The sequence below is a fragment of the Stigmatopora nigra genome, chromosome 3 (genome assembly GCF_051989575.1).
Source record: "Stigmatopora nigra isolate UIUO_SnigA chromosome 3, RoL_Snig_1.1, whole genome shotgun sequence".
NCBI lineage: Eukaryota > Metazoa > Chordata > Actinopteri > Syngnathiformes > Syngnathidae > Stigmatopora > Stigmatopora nigra.
The window spans coordinates 1,378,766-1,389,469 of record NC_135510.1 but is presented as its reverse complement, the minus strand read 5'-3'; the positions used below and the strand labels follow the sequence as shown (position 1 = coordinate 1,389,469).

Genomic DNA, 10,704 nt, shown 5'->3' with positions numbered 1-10,704 from the left:
GAAAATAATCTATTTGTCATTCATGATTTCTTTTTAAAAAGACTTTGGAAAAGAGAGCAGCCAAATTACTTAGCAATTGGAATTCAGAACCACTTATGTAGGAAATTGTAATTTTCATGTCCTTGTGTTTCTATTTCCTGAACATGTGACATTTCGAAATGTCCTTTGCAGAGAAAAAAGGTTGTCTGTATTAGAGCTAAAGTAGAATTTTCCATATCATTAGCCTGTCTAGTTATGCATGGTTCATTTTGCAAAAAATAATCTGTCCGGATATAACAACGCTCAGAAACACCAACAGAAGCAGGATGTACTCCATTTATTGTTTTATGTTTTAAAAGGGCATACACAAGGAAAGATGAACAGTTAAATCTTAGTTTTTCCAGTGTCTAAGCTTGAGTATTTAAAGATGGATTCCTATCTAATCCATCATGGACACATAATTTAAAAGAAAACAATCAAATAAAAAATGAAATATTTAAAAAGATATTTTAAAAAACAGTCAAACTAAAAAAGGCGAATCAAAACACAAACCAAATACAACAAATATTTTAAACTCAACCTAATTGGCTGTGAAAGGTTACGATCGAAGAAAGCTAACCACTAGAGAGAAATGTCTCAACTCTTTTTCTGAACCGCTTTATCCTCACTACGGTCGCAGGGTGTGCTGGAGCCTATCCCAGATGACTTCGGACCAGAGGCGGGGGACACCCTGAATTGGGGGCCAGCCAATCGCAGGGCACAAAGAGACAAACAACCATTCACGCTCACACTCATACCTGGGGGCAATTTAGAGTATCCAATCAGCCTACCATGAAAGTCTTTGGAATGTGGGAGGAAACCGGAGTACCCGGAAAAAACACACACAAGCCCATGGAGAATATACAAACTCCACACAGGTGAACTGATCATGATTTGAACCTAGGAACCCAGAGCTGTGAGCCCGACGTGCTAACCACTCACCAACCGGCCGACCCATAGAGAGAAATGTGATAAATTATATTTATATTGCCATCTAGTGGATACAGAGTAGTAGTTATTCACTGATTTATTGTCTTTCCACTATGAAAATCAATTAATAAAAAGCAGTCTGAAACTCTTAAGGCATATATAGATTTAATGAAGCACACCACTTTGGCTGTCGATTTTTTCATGCTCATAAAATCCGCCCAGAAATTCTTGCACACACAGTTAATAACCGCAGTTTTTACTCTGAGCCCCAAGAGAGAGATCTGGTTTGGGTTTGATGATAATTAAGCTGCAACCGCACTTGTCATGAGTGCTGCAGTGTAGAGTAATGATAATTAATGGTAAATAACATCAGAATATTTTCTCAAGTCTTTTGTGCACCTTTATCATCTGACCCTCAACTGCAACAATCTCGTATACAAGACCTTACTTTATTGGAGCTATAGCCATAGTAATAAATGTAAAATGTTAAATAAACGTTCTTTTGTATCCATTGAACAATGAATTCGAATGGTTTGGAGTTGTGTTTTTACAGGTTAGATAATTAAGATTTTTACTGTAGTATTTTGACGTTATAAGTACGATATATTCTGGCAACTTTTACAGTTACTCATCTGTGCTACATAATAACATGTTTACTCTTCATACACAAAGTACTTTGCTGCATGTCACTTGAGTTTGATTTTTTTTAACAAGAGGCAGCAGCACATATTATTCCATATCATATCATTCTTAGGTAAGTATTAAAAGTCTTGGACTACATTGATCATTTTTTCTTGGATAAAAACGTTATTTGTCGCCCTTTTTTCAGATGTACATACAGACAATCTCAGTTGTAGTTGGGATTTTTTAAGCCAGTTATTTGCGCTCATCATTGCATCTGTGACTTCCTGTGCAGAATGGTTATTTTTGTCTTTCGCGTAGACATACAGAACTTGTGACTTGAATGCCATTAATCATATACTGAGCAATTGTTATTTAAAAAAAATGAGTGCACTAAATTAAGTCCACATATGCTATACAGTCAGATAGTTGGAAAAAATTAGGACACCCCACTGCACCCTTCAAATATTAAATAATTCACCTACAAGATATTAAAACAAGTAAAAGGACTTGTCCTAAAGCCAAATTTATATAGAAGAAGAGCATAAAAATATTTATTGAAAGGAATAAAAGTCTGGATTACTTCAGTCTCGACCACCATGATCTCCATTGAATTTAAAAAAGAAGAATCTGTCGAAATTCAATTTGATTTCATTGGGTTTTATTTATTTAATTTCTGTCTCTCTCTTCAGTGCAGGACGGCTGCGGGCTAATTTCCCGCTGGCGGCGGTATGATTGGGAGTGTGGATGGTCGTTTGTCTCTGTGCCCTACAAGTGAATGGCTACCAGCCTAGGGTGTAGTCTGCCTTTCACCCGAAGACAGCTGGGTTTGGCTCCAGTAACCCTTTCGAGGATCGGTGGTATGGAAAATGAATAAATGAATGAATTTCTCTCTTGTTATGGTTCTTTTAAAAAACATATTCCAAAATACTTTTGGAATTTATGTCCTACAACATATATGCAACCCTGTTACAATAAACTTTATAATCAATCCAAAATTATCACCATTCAATATTTCAGCCATCCTTCCATCTTCAACAGTGCTTATCACTCTAACTTGAGAAAATAACAAGGACTATATATGAACTAACAAACCCAAACCTGACGGGAAGACATGGGGAAATGAGGAACGAGGAACAGGGAACATGGCAACTTGGCATGATACAAACAAAGCAGATGATCTGACCATAACTCACAAACACACAGGGTTTAAATAGACAAACAAGGGCTGATTATCGTGAAGTCTGCAAAAACAAAAATACTTAAAACTTGTTAAATTGCCTTGTTTTTGGTGTAAATATATCTATTAGACATAAGTTAAATTATCTGCCAGTACCTCAGGTAAATTTTCTTGACTTGGATTTCCTTGAAATACAAAAATTGAAGTTTGTTACGCTGAAAATAAGCTAAACAGACTTATTACAATCAATACATTTATAATTTAAATACTGATTAAGTATCAGGGAGTGCGGGGGTGCTGGAATGTTTCCCAGCCAATTACGGAAGTAAGTGGGGGACACCCATAACTGGCTGCCAGCGGTCATTCCTAGGGACAATTTCGAGTGATAAATCAGCCTACCACGGATGTATTGCGGTTATGGAAGAGAATCGGAGTACGAATGAACATGGTGAACATGCAAAATCCACACAGGATGGTTGGGGATTGAACCCTCAATCTCAGAACTAGGAGGCAGATGTGCTAACCCTTCTGTTATGCCACCTTACTGCTGAAAATGTAGCAGAAAATCTGAAAAGCTAAAGTCATAAATGACCAATCTGTTAGGGTTATCATTCTCGTGTAAGATTCTCTTGGTCGGTGTAACTTTTGGCATTCATTATGCTTCAGAGTCACTCAGGGCATGACCTTTGACACTTGATGTGATACTGGCGGAGGTAGTTCCTGAGCTGAGGGGGCAGTGGAAGATTCTCTATACCCTGGTAGGTGGTGCGGCTGCAGATTAGAGCTCTACACAGGTGCTGCAGCGAGAAAGGAAACGTTCTGGCCAGTGGCTGGGAAAGGAGGGGTTCAAAGAAGAGACACGTGGCGGGGTCACTGTAGTGTCTAAGCAGCCCTGTTACACTGGCATCACGGTACATGCACGGGTCACGCACATCAAAGCTAAAACGCTTCCCGTTCTGCTCAATACGCGCGTGCAGAGAGCGGCTATAACGTCGAAAACTGACTGAGAAAAGGAACTCATCCTGTGCCGAGTCTCTCAGCAGGAAGGTCCCTTCAGGCTGCCCTTCCAGAAGTTCCTCTGCTTCGAAGCGGTTCAGTACTCCCCAGTAGCAAGGGCTATTGTTGATCTGCAAGAGATCAGGAACCAATATGTGGTTAATGCGGTCTTCTGTTGGTTCATGTGGACAAATAGTGTCCCACTCCTCTTTGGTGACACTTTCAAGCTCTGGGGAACAGCAAATGTCCTCCCAGGAGAGGGGTGTGTGTGGAGGGGAGTTGCATGACGACCGACTGTCGGGTTTGAAGTTAGCCTCCAGGTCCATGGGCTCACTCGGATGGGTGGCATGACGTTTAAAAAGGTGCCAATTGCGGGCCAGTTCAGATTGGGGGGAGAAAGGGCACTTGTCTTGCATTAGCTCTGAGACGTGAATCTTGCGTTTGGACCAGAATAACACAGAGATGGGACGTGAGGATCCCGGTAAATGGGGGTGATGATGATGGTGATGATTATGCGAGCGCAAGGGTAAACACTGTCCCACAGCATCCTGGAATTTCTGTCGCAGAGAGCGCCTGGATAGGGCCTTTCGGCACACGACATCGATGTCTTCCCCGAGACTGCTGCAGCTACACTTTCTCTCTCGACGCCTTCTTGGGCAGGACGTGGAGCGTACCCCGAGTTCCTCTGAAACGTCCGCCTCGAACCCTCCAGGACTGGAACCTTTGCGAGAGTTCCTTGAGCGTTTCTTTCCTCGCCAAACATAACTGTCGGCACTCCAACTGCGAATGCCACATTTAGGACGAGTGTCTGAGCATCGGGGCTTCGTTTCAGACATGGTTTCTCCCTTTTCGTTCACTGTAGTACAATTACAAAAACACACAAAGGAATTTAAGCAAGAATCACATGGTGAAATAATTGATGGATTCGTCACCGTTGTTTTATTCTTATATTGCCAGATATCATATTTGGCACATAATTTTGCATATAATATTTTTTAATTATTTTTGATGTATACAATTTTGAGTGGTTAGCACGTCATCCTCACAGCTGTCCTGGGTTCAAATCCAGGTTGGTCCAGCTGTGTGGAGTATGCATCTTCTCCCCGGGTCTATGTGGGTTTTTTTGCGGGTACTTCGGTTTGATACCACATTCCAAACCAATGTTTGGTAAGCTGATAGGACACTCTAAATTGCCCCTAGTGTGGGAGTGAATGGTCGTTTCTCTCCTCATGCCCTGCGATCGGGTGGCCACCGATTCAGGGTGTCCCCCACCTCTGGCCCGAAGTCAGCTGGGATAGGCTCCAGCACCCCTCATGACCCTAGTGAGGATAAAGCGGTTCAGAAAATGAATGAATAAATCTAAAATGTTTCCTCTTTCCCGTTTTATTTTTCAATGTAAATACAAATGCAATATTTACTCGTTTTCCTTTTTAAATAAATATCAAAAGGTTAAAACATAATATTTATTTGAATATTTTCCCCTCTTTTCTGATTAAAAAATTGTAAATACTAGATGTAAAAAATCCACTACAAGGTCATGTATGCTATTAGGAGGCTCATGGAGAAGATTTGTACTAATTTTAATGTGCAAAAATGATCTACGGATCAGCACAATCAGAAAACCTGTCAATTAATTTTGGCAGCCTAATTTGAAGACATAATGGCCCTACGGATGAAATCAAAACTACGACGTGGCCCGCTACAAATCATGAGTTGAGTTGGACACCCCTGATTTAAGAGAACAAAATTATCTTTGAACATAGTGACTTCATAAAAACAATCAAATATATATAATTATACTATATATATATATATATATATATATATATATATATATATATATATATATATATATATATATATATATATATATATATATATATATATATATATATATATATATATATATATATATATATATATATATATATATATATATATATATATATATATATATATATATATATATATATATATATATATATATATATATATATATATATATATATATATATATATATATATATATATATATATATATATATATATATATATATATATATATATATATATATATATATATATATATATATATATATATATATATATATATATATATATATATATCCGAGTTGAAAAGAATTCACATTTTTCAAAGAACTATGTGATTTTGTTAGGAATTCCTGTTGTAGTTCCCTAAATTGGGGATTCATAAATTTTCATTTCCAGTCCATGTATTTTCTTTCTATACTAATTTGTCCACCTCCTTCGACCCTTGTGAGGATAAGCGGTTCAGAAAATAAATTAATGAAAAAACTATTTTTTATGAATACAATAATTAGTTAACATAACATCCATGCCTACTGCTTATCACTTTTCAAAGTCAGAAAAGAGACGTGGGTGGATATATATTTCACAGGGAAGAGCTCTACCCTCAATCTGGGAAAGCTTGCCGTATAGGACAGTGTATTTCCTTGGAAAATCAATAAGTAAAAAAATCTTGCAGTGCATAAGCCATTCAGTGTTTTGATAATGAAAAAAAGGTACAATAGCTTAACATAGACTTTTGCTATCTAAACGTTCACAATTTATTTGGACAGAAAATTGAATCAGTGATTGAATTGCAGTTTAAGTCTTGATTTAAATCATGAAAATGAATTCAGAAGATGAACCTACCGTGCGAACAAGATCACAGACACAGCTCTTCTTCCACTTTGTCTAAACGTGACCGGACCATCATGAATGAGGAGATTGCAACCGCTCTGCATCTGACACATGCCGGGTTGTTCCACGTCCTATAACATCGCATATCCAAATCCCACAGGGGGCAGCGGTTTCTTCCTGTCCATAGCGCTGCCTAAAGGAAAGAGAGGGAGTGGTGTCGAGCTGGAGAGCAGATGGGATAAGAAGAAGGTGATCTCGGGTTGCTATCAATGTCTTCTACTTGACAATTCCCCACAAAAATCATGTAACAACTATACAACACTTTTATTAAGCCATTCTTTAATTTCTGTCCACTGTATATACCAATGATTGGCTTGTAGTTCAACTGAATGTCCAGGAGCACACGCAATATTGGCAGACCGGTGGATGAGTGGTTAGGACATTGGCCTCACAGCTCTGGGGTCCTGGGTTCAAATCCAGGTCATGTCCCACCTGTGTGGAGTTTGCATTATCTCCCCGGCCCTGCGTGGGTTTTTTCCGTGTACTCTGGTACTCCCACATTCCAAAAACGTGCATGGTAGGCTGATTGGACACTCTAAATTGCCCTTACGTATAAATGTGAGCATGAATGTTGTTTGTCTCCTTGTGCCCTGTGATTGGCTGGCCACCAATTCAGGGTGTCTCTCGCCTCTGGCCCAAAGTCAGCTAAGTCCAGCACCCCCTGCAACCTTATTGTGGATAAAGCGGTTCAAAAAGAAGATGAGATGAGGTTATTAATCAGATTTACCAGTAGCCTGTTTGGACTTATTACCGGCTTAGGAGTTCAATCAATTATTTAGTTCGATAGAGGAAACAACAGAGCATCTAAAAGGTTTCACTTATTGATTGAATCCTCCATTTTTCTCAGTAAAAACTTCCCAAAAGTATTGCACGTGCGGGACCTGTCATACATTCACACAGTTTGAGGAGTCTTTTTTTGTTAAATATTGTAGTTCAATGAAATAATTGAAACTTGTCACATGAAAATAAAATTCTTAATGTTTTTTCATCACGGTGTGTGTGTGTTTCCTTTTACCTTGAGATGACAGCTCATCATCAATAAATCTATATGAAGTCTGATATATTTGATAATGCAATGACACTTAACTTCCTCTTTGTTAAATAATTAATGCCGTCTGCATTATCACAGTGACCAAACATTTGACAGCTGTCTGTGTATGATCTCGCAACCAACCTGATTGATGTCATAATCCATGACACTTTAAGGAAATGGAAAACATCAAGTCAGTTAACACATAAGGAGTTAAGTTTGGCTCGTTCATGAGACCTCTCATCTCATAAGTGTTTGGGGTTTGCCATTTTTGTGCCAACAGTCAGAGAATAAGACCACACTGCTGCTGCACAGTCAAGGGACAAATGACAACCGAGATATCCACTCTCAAGTCTCAATGAATCAACCAAGGGATGTATTGCATAATTTGGCTTTAGGAAGTACCTTTAGCAGTGTCTGAAATTCAGTCTGTCCATTAACCTGCAGCAGGCAGGACTCAACCAGGGGGCTAGTTGTAACCTACATCACAGACGCATTGATCCCATGTGCAGCATGGCCAGCAGGAGCATGCATGAATAATTGATGCAATTCCGACAGAATGGACTCTATGTTGCTATGATTCTTACATGACTCTCTTACAGATTTATATTAATTGGGTTGAATGAAAGTAGAGAATACGTAATGGGAACTTGTTTTTATTCATTACCCTATGCAAAAATGTACTGTCGTATTGTTTGGTTCATCATCTACCGTACAATCGCAGCCCAAGCATAAACATGTTTGTGGACAAGTGAATTTGAGCGTCCGCGTGGGTTTGCTTGATGAAATAAAGCCAGGATACATTGATTTTAAAGAAAAATAGTGGTTTGCGTGTCGGCCTCAGTTCTCCCCGGATTTGCGTGGGTTTTCTCCGGGTACTCTGGTTTCCTCCCACATCCCACAAACGTGCAGAGTAGGCTGGTTGAAAATTTTAAAATAGCCTCGGGTATGAGTGTGAGCATGAATGGTCATCCCTTTCCTTGTGCCCTGCGATCAGCTGGCCACCAATTCAGGGTGTTCCCTGCCTCTGGCCTGGAGACACCTGGGATAGGCTCCAGCACCCACCGCAACCCTTGTGAAGATAAGCAATTCAGAAATAGAATGAATGAACATATTTATTAAGTGGTGGTCGAGGTGTTAGCGCGTTGCTCTCACAGTTCTAAGGTCGAGTGTTTGATCCTAGGTCGGTTCGCAGAGTGTGGAGTTTGTATGTTTTGCTGGGCTTACGGGGATTTTATTCAAGATAAGCGGTCCAGAAAATGAATAAATGAATGAATTCTTCAATGTTTCCTTTTTCAATATTAATAATCGGTTTAAGATATTATTTTCCTACAGAGTGCAGTCCCAAATTAATCAGAAGTTGATCTTTTATTCGATGGTTTTTAACTCATACCATTCCAGATGAGAACAATAGACCTCTAATTAATTTAAAACGTGTATATTCCTGTTTTAGTACTATTTACAGCACTAGACGTCCAATGCATTTTGACTAGGAGGGGCGAATGACATTTATCGCAGTCAATAACTAAATGGCTCTCCATGTTAAAGTTTTTCTCATGTTTTCCCATAAAAAAGACACTATTTGGCCTGTTACTGTGTGCACCATGGGTCTAAAATTCAATTTATTGTGGCAAACCGAAAACAGTCTGTTTGAGTTTGGGCGTCTGTATCCCCATAAATGGGTTTGAAGTAATTAAAGAAGTAATATAGATCCAATCTTCTCAATCTTGAAAGAAAACAGATCAAAGCATAAGCGTTTTTTTTCCTGAACAAGATTGATAAAAGGGTCCTCTCTGATAAAACTACTACTTTGCTTACTGATCAGCATGTCTAGGAGTGGAGTACTGACATCTAATTTGGTATTTCTGGAGTAACATACTCCAGAAATCCCACGTTAGAAGTTGCTCATTGCGGCCACCTGATGGTGTAGCGGTTCACTCGCCTGGCTTCGGTGCGGGCAGGCATGCCCTCAATTCCTGCTGGTAACGGTATGATTGTGTGTGCAATGGTCAGTCTGTCACAGTGTACTCAACGTCTGATTAACGACCATTCTAGAATGTAGTCCTCCTTTCGTCTGATGTCAGCTGGGATAGGCTCCAGCAACCTCAAAGACTTGGCGCTGAATGTTGCCAAAACCAGTAAACTTCCGACAGAATACGGCTACTCCGTCCCCCTAGTATATCAACGGCAAATGGGGATCCACATCTCTGCTGATCTCACTTGGGCGGCAAACACCACAGCACTCGTCAAGAAGGCGCAGCAGAGGCTACAATTCCTGAGAGTACTCAGAAAAGAGCAACTAAACACCAACCAGCTGGTGACCTACCGGTCTGCCATTGAGGACATGCTGACATGCGCTGTGTCAGTTTGGCACTCAAGATGCACAGAAGCCAACAGGAAAAGACGGCAGAGGGTGGTCAACACAGCCCAAAAGATCATCAACTGCCCCCTCCATACAGCATCTATAAATCCTGGTGCCTTAGAAGGGCAGAGAGCATCATAAAAGACAATACGTATTCCGGTTTCCACCACATCAACCTGCTGCCCTCTGGAAAGTGCTACAGAGCCGTAACAGCCAAGACATGCAGACTCAACTAGAACAATTAGGGATCTCCCTGATCCAATCACGTACAGTGGTACCTCTACATATGCTCACATCTACATATGAGCATTTCTAGATACAAGAAAGATTTCGAGATGCGAGAAAGCCAGGTGGCCAAAACATGAGAGGCTGTTCATCATTGTAGCGCACTGTCTTTTTTGCCCCATCTCTTTTGTGTATAACAGATACCTACGAGCACTGGGCGCAGCATTGCATTTTCTTGTTTTTTTTCCCCGTCACTCAGCGCGTGGAATACTGGAGCGATCGCTAATACGAGCAGTATAGTATATTACTTCTCATTGGCTGCTCATAAGAACCTCAGGGGCACTGGTTCTCCCCCCGCAACTCCTTGTGTAATATCTCTGGTCACAACCACCTTTTTTTAACGTCTCTGCGAGCACTGGGCGGACCGTTGCATTTTTTCCAGTGTCCTCAAAATTAGTTGTACCAGACCTGAACAAGAAAATGTGATTGAGACAACTTGAATAATATGGTTCATTCATTTTTACTCATCAACAAATAACTCAATCAAGCAAGCTAACATGTGTCTGATGTTAAAAATTAATAAACCTAGTGCAGTAAATCTTTAAAAACATGTGCTCT

The 10,704-nt window shown here is 39.8% G+C and overlaps 1 protein-coding gene across 1 annotated transcript; it reads right to left on the bottom strand.

Annotated features, from left to right (window-relative positions):
* Positions 1-3,417: 3,417 nt before the first annotated feature.
* Positions 3,418-6,551, bottom strand: socs4 (suppressor of cytokine signaling 4). Its single transcript, XM_077713553.1, has 2 exons — positions 6,422-6,551; positions 3,418-4,601 (listed from the first exon to the last, which is right to left on the bottom strand). The coding sequence occupies exon 2, from the start codon at positions 4,579-4,581 to the stop codon at positions 3,418-3,420; it is 1,164 nt and encodes a 387-aa protein (XP_077569679.1). The 5' UTR covers positions 4,582-4,601; positions 6,422-6,551.
* Between the last annotated feature and the right edge of the window lie 4,153 nt (positions 6,552-10,704).